The following is a 14,099-nucleotide window of genomic DNA, read 5'->3' on the forward strand; positions in this document are numbered from 1 at the left end:
GTTAGGGTTAGCAGGGCTAGTCGCTGGGTGAGCAGGAGCAAGGATGCTCCCGAGGCCAAAGTCACAAGTACGCAACAATGTCTATGCAATCATACAAAAGGTAAGTCAGGCAACAAGGCTTACGTAAAGGGCAAGAGCGAGACACAACTAGTGTGTGCACAATATACATACCTATGGGATGTTTATGAGGAGCCGAAGGCAGGCGGGTGGAGCTAGACATTAGTAGCTACAGCCGTCTTGGCATGACTCACAAACATCAGATCCCAAGGGGCATGTTGCAGAACTGGTACGTTGTAGCGGGTGATAAAGGGGGGATGCAGACGCGGCGTGGAGAGATGGGGGTTTTGCAAGAGATGGTTCAGGGCAGGGCTAGCACAATGACAGGCCGTTGATTGAGTTGTAACCTAAAATACGCGTCATCGATGAGCAAGATTGAAAAGTATCAGTAGGGAGTACACGTAGAAAGAAGGCAGGGTGAGGATCGTGAAGGGAATGTCACCACACCGGGCAGACGCTCACAATGGCTGCATGCCCATGCTCCGGCGCACGGGGCATCTGGTCGGTTTTGCTGTGGACGCTGTCGCGATCGTCCACAGCAACGACACCATCTGACTGAATACAACGCTGCTGAGTTGCCGCGCACTCACCCGCTTTGCCTGCATCGGCACTTCGGCGCCATGTTCTACAAATAGTAGGCTGCAACCTGACCTGCCGCCCCATGCCGCCGCTCATGGCGGCGGCGGCGGATGCACAGACGAGGAGGCAGAGAGAGCCGAGGCGGAAAGGAGGATGGAGGAGGATGAGGAGCGCGTTCGGGAGAGAGATTGGGGAGATGTTAGTAAGGAGTGCCGAGGAGGCGGCTGTGATGCAGCGGAGCGCTTTGCATAGTCTCGACGTATACGCACTTTCTCTGGTGACGATTGAGTGGTATGAAGTAAAAGGACAAGATGAATACCTACCTACCATTGTCGGGATCCATGCGCGCAGATGTTCAATGGCCGGAGTCTGTCGGACGAGATGGGAGTTGGCCAGCATTAGTAGGCGCTTGTGGTTTCCGGAAAGGGTAGGCCAGTTTCGGGCGCCGTGGCCATGCAAGACCATGGTTTGATACATTTGCTGATGCTTGACGCTATGAACATGCATCACGGCCCTCTGATACGCATTGACCAAGCTGCTTGCCGTGTACCGACAGGATCTGCCCTGGGAGACAGTTCGGTCTCGCGGCGGTGTACAGCGTCGTCACGAGCGCACAGCACATTTTCGTTTACGACTTCTCGCCATTTGTTGGACGCCTACGATCGGAAGATCAGAATGGAGTCACTCATGATGAGTGGTTTTGTCTCGTGAGCGTTGATGACCTTGAACACCGCACTACGAAGGAGGGTTTATTCGCAGCTTGAGACAGGCGCTACTGAAGCGGACTACCTGATGATCGCGGGCTTCTTGTCGGACCTGTGTCCGGATTTCATGCTTTTGAAGACATCGTGGGGGCGTCTGCCGCTGATGAAGGAGGCTGGGCAGGGGAATAGGAGTCTGGAATACGAGCACCTGGAGATGCGTGAGGCGTGGAGACAGATTGAGAAGTATGCGATGGCGATGGCGAAGGTTCAGAAGCAGGAACGGGAGTGGTTGTGGCAAGGTGTAGAATACAATGGTGAGTTGAACGACTCCCGTTGCGTGCTCTCCGTTTGACTGAACCGTTGTAGGAAGTCATTTCGAGACTTTCATTGTAGAGTAGACTTCACCCTCTCGTACTGGATTGATTTTTAGAAGCAAACAATTGAGGGTGCAAGTCACACGAGCTGGTACGTTTTCCGATAATAATAACTAGATAACCCGCAGCTATGATAGAGCGAGCTCACGTTCGTCATTCTCTAGGCCAATACAGCCTCTCACTCCACGCGTTCCTGCACGGGGGAGCACATGACAAGCCAGCATGCACCGATCAGAGATACAGGCAACATGTGTGTCCACGGTATGAGGGTTGAGGCTACCTATTGAATCTCTCTTCGCTCATGCCTGTCTAGAGCTCTACTATTTGGTTACGTAGCGCGCTTGATAACGCGGACGGGAAGTGCGGAACCCGTCTTCCTTTCATCGAGCAACTTACTCCCTGGTTTTGCGCCATTGGCGGGGAAGCCATCTCACGTAATGGCACATCATGCATGAACTCTAATCTCTCTGCAGTATAAAGAGACACCGGGTCCTGTGAGAGGTAGCTAGCTCCCAGCCTTCGGACTCTTTCATCATGAGTACGATTGTGACGCTGCCCCTTGCGGTTATGGCCTTCCTGTTGTTGGCCAATTTGCGTTCTTATATGCTATGGAGAAGTCGTTCAAGAGGTCGATCATTGCCGCCAGGCCCGTATCCTCTCCCAATCATTGGCAATTTATTCGACGTGCCGAAGTCCAAACCATGGATCGGCTTCCGGGATATATGCATGAAGTATGGTAAGCCGCACTTCCATGTTGTCCCTAACTTCTTCTTGAATGAAGTCCCGTTGCACAGGCGATGTGATTTTCCTACGGACACAAAGCCAATCCCATCTCGTCCTCAACAGCCGCGCCGCCATTTCGGAGCTCCTGGACAAGCGTACCGCAAACACTTCAGATCGACTTGTGTGCCCTTCAACTAGACTGTGAGTACGATCCTGATGCCTTCACTGCGCGCAGGCTTATACCAAGGCGTAGCGTCGGGGGTGAGTGGGTGTTGGGAGTGATGAGTTACGGCGCGAGGTGGAGGAGCTATAGGCGTGCGTTCTGGCAGCATTTCCGCCCAGGAGCAATCGACCGTTACCGTCCCGTGCAACTCGCTGCTGTCCGCACATTTCTCGGCAAGCTACTGCATGATCCCGAGAATCTCAAGCGGCATATCAATTTGTGAGTAGATAGCCTCTTGTCTCTCGATAGGGAGATTGACTGGTTTTTGTAGCACGGTCGCGACTGCGCTACTGAAGATCACATATGGAATCGAAGTTGAAGACGAAAAGAGTGAATTACTGGAAAGGGTCGACACCGCCTTAGATGGAACCGCCCAAATCATGGTGCCTGGCAGGTTCGCCGTGGATTACATTCCCCTCTTAGAACACGTTCCAGCTTGGTTCCCTGGTGCCGGATACCATGACGTATTCAAGCAGCTGAGAAGCAAGGACATGCAGTTCAAGGAACTTTTACTCGCCTCGCGCAGCACGGTATCGGTGCGTCCTTCTACACACTTGATGGTATGTCGCAGATCTCTGAGACGTGAACTCCGCTCTCTAGCCATATGGTGCACAATACCATGCGAAGCCTATCGTTGATATTTTACTATCAAAAACGTCAAACGGCTTAGTCTCGTATAATGAGCTGGCTCAAGATGTGACAGCCGTCGCGTTGGCAGGTACGACTTCGGAGTCTGTCGAACATGCGTCGCAGACCTGATCGCTTTGTGTTTGCAGCCGGCGCAGATACAGTAAGTTGGGCAACTAATGACAAGCCAACTGAGCATTCCTCATCCATCGGTTATCACCGTAGTCGATGGCTACGTTACAAGCCACATTCCTTGCGCTGTCGCTGTATCCTGAAGTTCAGAAGAAGGCACAAGCGGAGTTAGATGCTGTCGTGGGACCAAGTCGCCTGCCCAATTTCGGTGATCGCGATTCGCTTGTTTACGTGAACGCAATAGTGAAAGAGTCATTCCGCTGGTTCACCGTCACGCCACTGGGCATCTCACATTGCACTGTCGAGGACGATGAGTTTCGAGGGTACTTCATACCCGCTGGTACAGTCCTCACCGCGAATATTTGGTACGAATCAGTGGAGCATTTCGCATCGCATCATGCATCTGATACCATTCCAAGGGCCGTAATGCACGATCCCAACACGTACGAGAATCCCGACGAGTTCTATCCGGAACGCTTCATCCGGAACGGGAAACTGGATCCTAACGTCGTCGATCCGTCCGCATTCGTTTTCGGCTCCGGTAGAAGGTCTGAGATTGGTGCACTTTTGAACTCGAAACCAGTATTGAACACTTGCTTGGATTAGGATATGCCCGGGGAGATACTTTGCCGACGCTTCACTTTTCCTCAATGTTGCCTCCATTCTGCACGCCTTCCACATATCTCCGCCTGTTGACCAGGCTGGGCAGCCTATCAAAGTCGGGGTTGCGATGTCGGACCGCTTCATCTCGTAAGCAAGAGTCCTGTCGAGTCTGGATGTCTGGCTTACAACTCACGACCAGATTTCCCGAGGACTTTCGTTGTTCAATTGAACCTCGCTCGGCGAGTTCCGCAGCTTTGATAGAGGAGGAGTTGCGCTTACATAGTACCTCGGCGGCGACATGAGATGATGAAGTCTCTAGTAGTGATCTATTCACAAACACGGGACTATGACGATTGCTAAATAAGGTCCCGAAAGACACGGACTCAATGGCACGGTGTCGGTTTTCAGATGCCCAGAGACATCTGTTCCTCACTGTATATTCACTTGTCCTCTTTGTCCTCAGTCTCTTGTTTGATACTCTATCGCTCATCCGCACAAGTTCGAGCATGGGTAGATAGATACCGATGACAGTCTAATGACCAGCGAAGTTAAAGTTGCACGTGTGCACCCCGATATCTTTGTCGCCGGGAAAGTCGGAACTACATAGCACTTCCGCTTAGGGAAACATGCGCGTGATCAGCGAAGCAACTTCTGCAGGATCCATGATCGGCGTTGCAAACACGACGAGCAACGCGAGCATACATGCTCGTAACATCGGATTGAGTCGTTCCCACCAACTACCTCCTTGTAAAAACTTCTGACTCCCGGTATATGTTCTACACTAATCCATCCTCTATTCACTCCAGGACGTCAACCAATAGCTCACACCTCTCCTGTCCCATCCTTCAGTCCTCTGGCTCCTCCGTTGTAGCTGCCTCGTCATCTCGGATGACCTTGAACCACGGGAGCAGACGTCGCACCTCATACCACTTATCCTTCCACCTCAGCGAGGGCATGTCGGCGCCGAAGTCAGACCACTCCAGGTCGTGACGGCCCTCTAGCATCGGAAAGACTCGTGCTAGATACGCAGCGATAGTTTGGTCGTCCTCAATGGGGCAATGAGAGCAATTGAGGTGCCAGACTTGAGATCGGCTAGGCCGGTCGGGGAGGGCGTCCTTGACGTCCTGGAGGGAGAGCGACTCTCGAGCGTCGAACGGGATGCCCAGAGAGGTGAGGTGCGGACAGTGTGTCGCGAACGGAGCGAGAACGTGTGTCATGGGGGGTACTATTATGCTGGGGTACTCGTAGTAGCACCAATCGTAGTCGCCAATGTGGAGAGACTGTATCTCCGGAAAGGCTTTGGCGATTTCGAGGCAAAGGTCTCCATCCAGAGCGTAGGAGCATGCGAGATTGACGTTCAGCTCGGTTAGCGCCGCAAAGCAAAGGAGGCGTCGAAGGTGGGGGTGATTGACAGTGAGCGCGGGGGGCCTCCTGCGACGTGAGCATGCATCCTCGTTGCTGCAGATGAAAAGCTCGACGAGTCGAGTGCACGAGAATTGGGTGCATACGAGATCGAACAAGCGGAGCCCTTCCTCGGGTTTGGGGACGTCGCGGAGGTCGATATGTGCGACCTTCACTTGGGGAAGCATCGCCACCGCGTTGGCAAACGCGAAGTAAGCCCTCGTAAGCGTCGTAAGCGCCGTTATTCTGATCTCGCACAAGGCCGGAAAGGATTCCGGACCAAGCAGCTCCGGAGACAGGAAGGCAGGGAGGTATATAGCTACCACAGTGAGATTTTGGAGTCGGCCGAGGGAACGGAGGGCATATTTCGAGATGGGCAGCTTGTAAGTGCGAAACATTCTGAGATTGCGCAGCTGCTCTGTAAAGGATTCAGGAATGAGCCTGCACACCAGCGGCCTGTTCTTGCAGTATAGCTGGAAGTCTTCGAGGGAGGAGAAGCGATTCGAGATCACTGACATGCACGTCTGTAAGTGCTGTTCCGGATCGTCTTCAAGACCCCAGTGCATAGAGATCTCCTTGAGTTGGGGACCATTTCAACCGAGCACAGCCGAAATATCGGAGTCACGTAGCGATAGAGCCCGTATTCTGACTGCCAAAAGCCTAGGGAGTAGGACGAGAGCAGGCCGATACATCGATACCATGGTCACGACACGATCGTCCAATCGGCATTTGGTCGGCGCGTCCCGGAAACCCAAGTAACGAACGTGGACTGAATACTTCAGGAAGCTGTTCCAGTCTTCGGGCGACAGTGAGCGCACAATTCTCTGTATCCAAAGCTTTGTGAACGAGCTTTACAGGGGGTTTGAGAGTCTTGCACTTACAAGCAGCCCCGACCGCTTATCAACCGCCCATGCGTCCTCTGGGAGACACTTGATCAGCGGTGTCAAGTCTGGAAGATCGCTCCAGAAAGACTGGATAGCTACGGCGTGCAACGCCTGGCAGGTCCGTATGAGGGAAAGCCGAGTCGAGTCGCAAGCGTAGGCACAAACATTGTGGAGAATCTCTTGGATGGAGAGCGTCGGGTGCATGTGGTGCATATCTTCTTAGACACCATCAGCTCGCGACTCTATGTAGTCCTAGTGCTCTTACCATGAGTGCATCTTGACTGAGTGGTTAGTATTGTGCTAGACGAGTTCAACATGGCATGATGATTGCGATTTGAAGCGCCGAGGATAGCCGCAGGTGCGGACGCCCATGCACTGGTACGGTTGATCGCCGACCAATTCAATTACAAAGATGTCGCGGCTCAGTTAGGATGCTACATATATATGTACAGTCATTTGCCAAGGGAAGGAGGGTACAGACAAATAATATGCACATGTACAACTCTGTCGTACTCTTCAGACTTTTGCGATTAGCTCACCGTGGATTAGAGTGCACCACGCGTCCTCATCCGCACCCCACCGACGCCATGCTTCTGCCACCTTCTCGAGCCCCTCCTGTGTGAAAATGCCATGCTTGAGTGCTGTAGGTGCGAAGTTGGACGACAACAGGCGATCCGCCCACAGGCCGCCCCACCATGCGCGATCCTCCGGGGTGTAGAAGCACCAGGTCCCGACGGACAAGGTGAGGCTGTCGGCAGGGTAACCGGCCTTTTTCGCCCAGACATGCAGGCGACGACCTGCATCGGGCTCGCCGCCGTTAGCGCGGGCGACCGCCTTATAGCCCTCGCTCCACTGTTGCAGCCCCTCAATATCCGGCCACCAGACCTTGGCAGAGTGATCGTTTTCGCGGGTGGCGACGAGCCCTCCGGGCTTCGCGACGCGCCGCATCTCGCGCAACACCTGAACAGGGTCAGAGACGTGCTGTAGCACTTGATGGGCGTGGACGATATCGAAGCTTGCGTCCGGGAAGGGGAGATTGAGGGCGTCACCAGAGGTGAAGGTGATGTTGGTAACGCCCTTGGACGCGGCATACTCGCGAGCCTTATCCGTGATGTCTGGGACGTCGAGTCCTGTGACATGCCCCTGGGGAACATAATTTTGGGCGAAGTCGGTGGTTATGGTGCCTGGCCCGCAGCCGACGTCCAGGATGGTCATGTTTGGCTTGAGGTGCGGGATGAGGTACGCAGCGGAGTTCTGGACAGTGCGCCAAGAGTGCGAGCGCAGGACAGACTCATGGTGGCCGTGGGTGTATACATGCGATTTTTGCGACATGTTGCGCGTATAGACCTGCGTGTGAGGAGCGCCAAATGAGTGGCCCAAAATAACTAGATAGGAGCAGCCAGTACGTACCGCTATATGAGGGCAGGTGTGGGTGCGCTGTGGGATTTGGAGGGGCTGAAGTTGTCAATGCAGCCATTGGAGTGTTATATACAGAGTTGCTTCGCCTCACAGCTTACGTTTCGGCCGATGAGTCACAATCATAGATGCTCGGTTTCGTCCGATGTACTAGTACTGGTGAGAGCATGAACGACCAAGTACTGATGAACGCGATCGCCTACGCGCCTCTTTATTTGGAGACTCCGTCACGCCGCAAAGCCTCCGCGTGACGGATCACAGACACATCCCGGCGTCTAGCCGCTGTGCCTTGGTCTCCGCCACCGGGAAGTGGCTGCTACTCCCTCAGTCGTCTTCCATCCTGTCCACCTTCCACAACGCCTCCAAGAGCGGACCGCCGGTGGACATTTCTTCTATCGCGCATACCTTACACCCTGTGCTAGTCTCCGAGCTGCTCAGACTGTGAAGTCCCTGCTGAATTTGCGAGTCATCCCGGCCTCGTTTCGTATCTTTCTTTCGGGATTGCTTAAGACAACAACACTTCCCATACCTCGCCCCGGACTCTCTTCGAAACACCCTACGCCTGACTCGACATGCCTCCGAACCCACTTACTCTCAAACAGCGACTGGCTGCGCTGTCCGCGAACATCAACTCTCCATCCCGCTCGAACTCTTTTGACTTGCCACCGGACTCGCCTGCGACGAGCAAACGCAAGTCCTTTTTCAAGCAACCGTTTGGAAAGTCCTCTGCTCTTGCATCAGATGCTACCCCGGGAGAGTATCAAGGACAGGAGAGGATACAGGAAATTATGAGTAGGCTAATATTCCAAGCCGGAGTGGACTATGAGTGAGTGGTTCCCTGCTTGTACGTTGCGATGCTCGTTAACAGCCGTTTTCGAAGAACACGACCTATGTGCGTACCATGGCAACTTTTTCTATGAATGCATACCAATGTGTTCAATCAGGATTGTCATGTGCGCATCTGCCATGCCTGACCCACGGGAGGTTTCCTATGACCTGCTTCTTTCGTGAGTATTCTGTCTGTGTAAAGGGGCAGTCGTCATGACCCCATTCCAGTCGTATACTGTCGTACCTGGATCTCTACGGTGCGTGCGGTTCCTTCACAGGATGATCCAATCCTTAGGCCGACATCGCAGTCGAGTCCGATTATACGGTCGTTTTCCTTGCTGCTGGGAACCGGCATTCACCAGGCTGGAACTGGGTATGGAAGGCATACCGCAGTCTTAGCCGGAAGTATCGTAAAAATCTGAAGCGTTTGGTAAGAGGCTTCCCGTCCTGGGTCGTCACACCATTTATCTGACGACGGTCACAGTATGTCGTACACTCTAATTTCTTCACCAAGAGTCCGTTATCTCCTTTCTCGCATCATCCGCTGTCTTACTTGTTGCGTAGTGCTCTTCTCTTTGGCTGGTGCCATCATTAGGTGCGTGGTATCCTCTGACTATGTCGGTTTCTTTGTTGATTTGAGTAGCCCTAAGTTTTTCCGCAAGATAACTTATATCAATACCCTTTCCGAGCTGGCATACCACGTTCCTCTCACACAAATAGATATACCCCCAGCAGTATACCAGTAAGCGCACTTCCGGTCATAGTCCCAAGTCTTGCCCCAATCACTGACAACGAAACAGAGAAAATCTCAAGCATGAGCGACAAATCAATCTCCCAGTCATGACCCGATCCGACCTGTTCGGCGTTCCCCTCGAGGAGCTCATGGGATTCGATGGCGAGAAAGGAGGCCTCCCACGCGTGATCAAAGACTGTATACATTACCTCCGGTCGACAGGTCAGTCCAACCGCACACGCGTCCCAGGGCCTTCGGCTTCCATGCTGACGCCATATTAGGTTTGCGGGACGAGGGCCTCTTCCGCCGGTCGCCGAATTCCGTCCTTCTGAAGCAGGCTGCGCAGGCATATGATCGAGGTGTGTCCGCGTCGGTGTTCACCTATCAAGTGTACGCGGGAGTACTTACCACACCTGTGGGAAGGACACGTTGTATCGCTGGAAACGTTCGGCGACGCACATTTGGCCGCAGTGCTTCTGAAGAAGTATTTGCACGATTTACCAGAGCCCATATTCCCTGAGAGACTTTACTCAATCATACGGAAATGCCCTGCACCGACAGACGATCCCAACGACATGTCGGCGATTCTGTATATACGGGAAACATTGCTGCCCGAGCTCCCTCCGTGCGCGTACATTCTATTAAGCAGTGTGCTCCGTAAGTCGCACGCTCGTCATGAATACTCTCATATGCTGAGCGTTTTCCTTGTAGACCTGTTGTACGAGGTGCAGCTGCGGTCTGAATGGAATCGCATGGACGCGCACAACCTTACCGTCGTGATCTGTCCCAACCTCGTTTCCAGTTCTAACCCGGTGCGAGACGTGATGATGTGCTCCATCCCCAACGCGCCCACGCTCTTCGACGCAGCGCGCGCCGCCTCGAGCACAAACCTCGCAGCCCAGTCCCAAGGCGCCTCCTTGTCCAGTGCACCGCCAGCATCTGTTGAGGGCAGGACGACGCTCGGCATGGTCATCAAGCTCTGCATCCAACGGTACTACGAGGTCTTCGACGAGGTCCCGGACCGCAGCGAAGCGACCTCGCCAGGCGTCACCGACGGCCAAGAGGTCTTCCACCCACCAAATCTCTTCGCGGACCTGAACTCGCCCGGCAGCCCGTCGCTGAACAACCGCGACAGCGCGCTGCTCGACGACGAGGACATCGACGACGCGATGCTCGTCATGCCCCTCGGCCCCGCTAACCCGAACCCGAGCCGCTTCTCCGGCGGCGCGTCGGGCGCGAGCACGTTTCGGCCGCAACACCGCTCGCAGCAGCCGTCGAGGGACGCGACGGCGCGCTCGACGCACACGGCGTTCGGGAATGGGGGCGGGAACGGGCCCCCGAGCGCGTACGCGACGCTGAACAAGGCGCGCTCGACGATCTCGATCGAGCGCGGGAACCCGTCGCGCAAGGGTTCGATCGCGGTGGGCAGGGGGACGACGAGGGGGAAGAGCACGGGCTCGGGCGTGCAGGCGGTCGGGATCACTGCGGAGGGGTTCTTCAGTGCGCCGGACGCGCCCCCGGTCCCGACGTTGCCATCGCAGCTGCACGGCGGGAAAGGAGACGGAAACGGAAATGGGGCGGCGAGCTAGTCGCTGTTGTCCGGTCGGGCTTTACTTGGATAGTTAGTTGTTCGCCTGCTAGTCTAGCGTTGTTTCTGGGTATACTCCGGTTTCTCTGCTGTATCTCTTGGATAGGTCGTGCCGCCTTCGCTCTCATCACATCGACTCTATAGCTCCTCGTATGCTCACATTGACGCTCCCAAATACGAACAGAGAACGTCCACATTAATCGCGTCAACCTCATGATGACCTCCCCGACCCGACGAGAAAATTCTCACTGGGTGGTGACAAATTGTCCCTGAGGCCTCCCGTCGGTACCGACTCGCAGGCGGGGAATTACGGGGCGCAGTTCCACAGCGCAAATCCTAGCGTGCGTTTCGGAGCCTCGTGGCGCGTGAAGAGGCTGCGCGGGTGAAGACAAAGAAGCGCTGGCGCCCCGCGAAGCCCACGTGGGATGACTCAAAAGTGATGGGCTCGCCCGGTTTCGGCGGGTCTCTGACTCGAGGCGCGCTTGCATAAAAGACAGAAAACGCGGCGCAAGCATTCCTCTCTCCCTGAGTGCTCCCGTTTCCCCTGTCCCCTCTGTGCTGCGACGCTGTGGTCGATCCTGCGTGCTCTCCTCGGTTTTGTGCGATTTTCTTGGGGGTTTTCGGGCATCTGCGGGGTCGATCTGTGTCCGAGCGAGGCTGTTCGTGGCGTGGCGAGAGAATGTGACGGTTGTGACACGACCGGGCGTATCGGCGCTCGTTGGGAGGTGTCGGCGCGGGGGTCGGGAAGCGGGACGTTGGGCCGGGGCGCGTGGAAGGCAGCGTGGAAGACGGGCGGTCGGTGTAAGGGGTGAGTGCGGTCCGCTCGAGAATATCTGACAGCTATCGCCGATGGAGGCGGCGGCGGTACAGAAGACGTTGAGCCCGGGTCGGCAAAGTGGAAGCTGTACAGGCGGCGCTTTCCGAGCCTCGTTGCAGTTTCGATGTGGCCTCGATGTAGTAGCAAGGGAAAGCTGGGACGGGCTTGAGAGGTGCCGCGATTACTCTTGCGGTTCAATGTGGCCGTGGCGGGTGAGTGATCGCGACGCGCGCAGGCTGACGGAGCTCAACAGAGGCGCGGGCGCGTCGTCGCCGTCGCCCCGTAGGCTGTGTCGGCGCCCACTGCAAACAACGTTCATTGGGAGGTAGGACGCGATCACGCCCAGGGAACAACGTCGAGCTATTCATGGCGCCTTCTCACACCGGTGCTCTCGAGCCCCTTTCTATCGACATTGCTTCTTTGGCCGCGGACACGCTCTCAGGACGGAGCTCCCATTGCGCTCTACATGCGGACAAGCACCCCTCCCCTTCGTATCCAGGTATCCTCGACGGCTATTGGTTCTCTTTGGCGGCTCGAGTCACTTTTGCGGCTCTCCGGTTCTGGGCCCCTCGGTCAGCGACAGCGGTACGAAGTCCACTCGTGAGTGGTGGTTGCTGAGCAAGCATATTGTCTACATGTCATCTCGCGGTGGACGAGAAGATCCGGGCTTATCGTCGCCCGCCAAAGTCGCTTCTCATTGGACTGGCTATACTCTTCTAGGTCATGCGCCGCCGTGTGGCGATACCGCAAGGACGCGCGCTCCGACACCGGAATGATTGCTGTTGGGCAGTACTGCAGACCGCAGGGGAAGTGGGTGACGGCTATTGTTGATCGAACCCCTCGCCGCGACGTCGGGCCGCCAGAAGGCGTGGGGCTGAGGGCAAGCCGACAGCTGCATGTGGCCGCGGGGAAACCCAACTGGCGCGTACGTGTGCCTGGGAGGTACAGCACTTGTGTGGCAGCGAATGTCGGCCGTGGTCGGGCGGGCAGCCGTCGGGGGCCAAATATGATAATCATGCGCGATCGATGGGCGGAAGATGGCTCGGCGCGCGACGTCGGACGGAGGGGATATAATTATTGTCGGATAAACGGGGGGGGACCGCGTGGACAGGCGTGGGGACGGGGCGCGGGCGGCGTGTCGGTTTATGGGAAATGGGCGGGGCGATGGCGGCGGGCGGCGGGCGGGCGGGGGACGGACATTGGGTGGACGAAGGCGGGGGCTGTGCAAGGTGCGCGCATCGCCCTTGCGCCGCCTTGCTGTACTCGTACGCGGGCTGTTCCTGCCTTATTCTGAAATCGCAACTTTCGGGATCGGAACAGTTGGACGACTCTGACTCGAGGTCCTGTACTCGGAGCCGCAACCAGATGCCGCTGTCCCAGGCCTCGACGCGAGCGCCTTTGGCGACTGTGCGCTGCGTACGCAGGGCTTGGACGTGTCCCAAGAGGAGCTTGGGCTAAAGTAAATGTGCTTGTGGACGACTGCGACGTATGTAGACGTGTGTCGTCGTGGCTCTCTGGGCTGCGGACCGGCGGGACAGGGCGTAATTAGCAAGGCGGAGCACATGGGCGTCCTGGTCAGGCACAGCCCAGGAGCTGCTTCGGGACAATGAGCGGCTCTGAGTCTGAATCGCCGTGGGACGGGAACCGATAAAAACCAGACCGAGTCAGATTATCACTTTCGTCCATCCTCTCTCAACCCCCCCCACCACACATCTCCTCGAACAGTCAGCAGCACTGTCCGAGGTACAACTACTGCCTCAGATCACCTCTGAGCAATTCGTGAGTCCCATTACCTCTGATTCAGTCCGTGTCGCCGTATTTCCGCTGGCAGTCATTAAGCACATTTCGCGAGTCAACCGCGCAATGAATATGACGTCCTCCGCGTCGCACAACGAAGTGGCAGAGTCATCAGCCTCTCCCCTGCGCAACATGCAGTACATGTTGCAGAACCGGCCAGCTTCCGAGGCCCCGGCGTCGCCATGCGCTGCGTCCGGACCGTATTCTTCTCCGCCTGTTCCCCCACATACACCTGTTCACGCGTCGTCGGCGATCCCATACGGCAATGACCCAACCGTTGTGAACACACCACTGATTATGTCGGCATCCCCTTCCAGACTACTCCCCTCCTTAGCGGGTTTGTCACCTGACGCCCTTCAACTTAACCCCACCCCCACTCCCACCTTGTATCCCCAGTCGTATCAACCACCAACACAGCGTCGCGAACATGTTCTCGCTCACTTTGTAAACGCGTCCTCTACACGCGATCGCTCGGACCGACTCACCAGCCATGGTTCCTCGCACCCTGCACACCTTGAGAGTTTCCAACTCCCAAGCTCTTACCCGACTGAAAATGTCTCGGTAAACCAGTCATCCCATCGTCCTCGGACATCCCATCCGGTCTTCACTTCGA

General features: G+C 55.9%; 3 protein-coding genes across 3 annotated transcripts; 2 read left to right on the plus strand and 1 right to left on the minus strand.

Annotated features, from left to right (window-relative positions):
* Window positions 1-1,353: 1,353 nt before the first annotated feature.
* DICSQDRAFT_168169 (cytochrome P450) lies at window positions 1,354-4,173 on the plus strand (the record flags this gene model as incomplete). The annotated part of the gene is made up of 10 exons (XM_007363775.1): window positions 1,354-1,654; window positions 2,361-2,450; window positions 2,509-2,638; window positions 2,691-2,879; window positions 2,932-3,196; window positions 3,261-3,378; window positions 3,437-3,450; window positions 3,513-3,784; window positions 3,839-3,967; window positions 4,026-4,173. The coding sequence occupies 10 exons, from the start codon at window positions 1,354-1,356 to the stop codon at window positions 4,171-4,173; spliced, it is 1,656 nt and encodes a 551-aa protein (XP_007363837.1).
* A 2,542-nt stretch (window positions 4,174-6,715) lies between these two features.
* Window positions 6,716-7,746, minus strand: DICSQDRAFT_82797 (UbiE family methyltransferase). The gene is made up of 2 exons (XM_007363776.1): window positions 7,718-7,746; window positions 6,716-7,654 (listed from the first exon to the last, which is right to left on the minus strand). The coding sequence occupies exon 2, from the start codon at window positions 7,637-7,639 to the stop codon at window positions 6,824-6,826; it is 816 nt and encodes a 271-aa protein (XP_007363838.1). The 5' UTR covers window positions 7,640-7,654; window positions 7,718-7,746; the 3' UTR covers window positions 6,716-6,823.
* A 522-nt stretch (window positions 7,747-8,268) lies between these two features.
* DICSQDRAFT_134718 (uncharacterized protein) lies at window positions 8,269-11,047 on the plus strand. Its single transcript, XM_007363777.1, has 12 exons — window positions 8,269-8,549; window positions 8,604-8,615; window positions 8,668-8,730; window positions 8,780-8,808; window positions 8,860-8,981; window positions 9,036-9,066; window positions 9,116-9,146; window positions 9,195-9,293; window positions 9,352-9,506; window positions 9,566-9,643; window positions 9,708-9,941; window positions 9,996-11,047. The coding sequence occupies exons 1-12, from the start codon at window positions 8,296-8,298 to the stop codon at window positions 10,871-10,873; spliced, it is 1,986 nt and encodes a 661-aa protein (XP_007363839.1). The 5' UTR covers window positions 8,269-8,295; the 3' UTR covers window positions 10,874-11,047.
* Window positions 11,048-14,099: the final 3,052 nt, after the last annotated feature.

This window comes from Dichomitus squalens, assembly GCF_000275845.1.
Source record: "Dichomitus squalens LYAD-421 SS1 unplaced genomic scaffold DICSQscaffold_7, whole genome shotgun sequence".
NCBI lineage: Eukaryota > Fungi > Basidiomycota > Agaricomycetes > Polyporales > Polyporaceae > Dichomitus > Dichomitus squalens.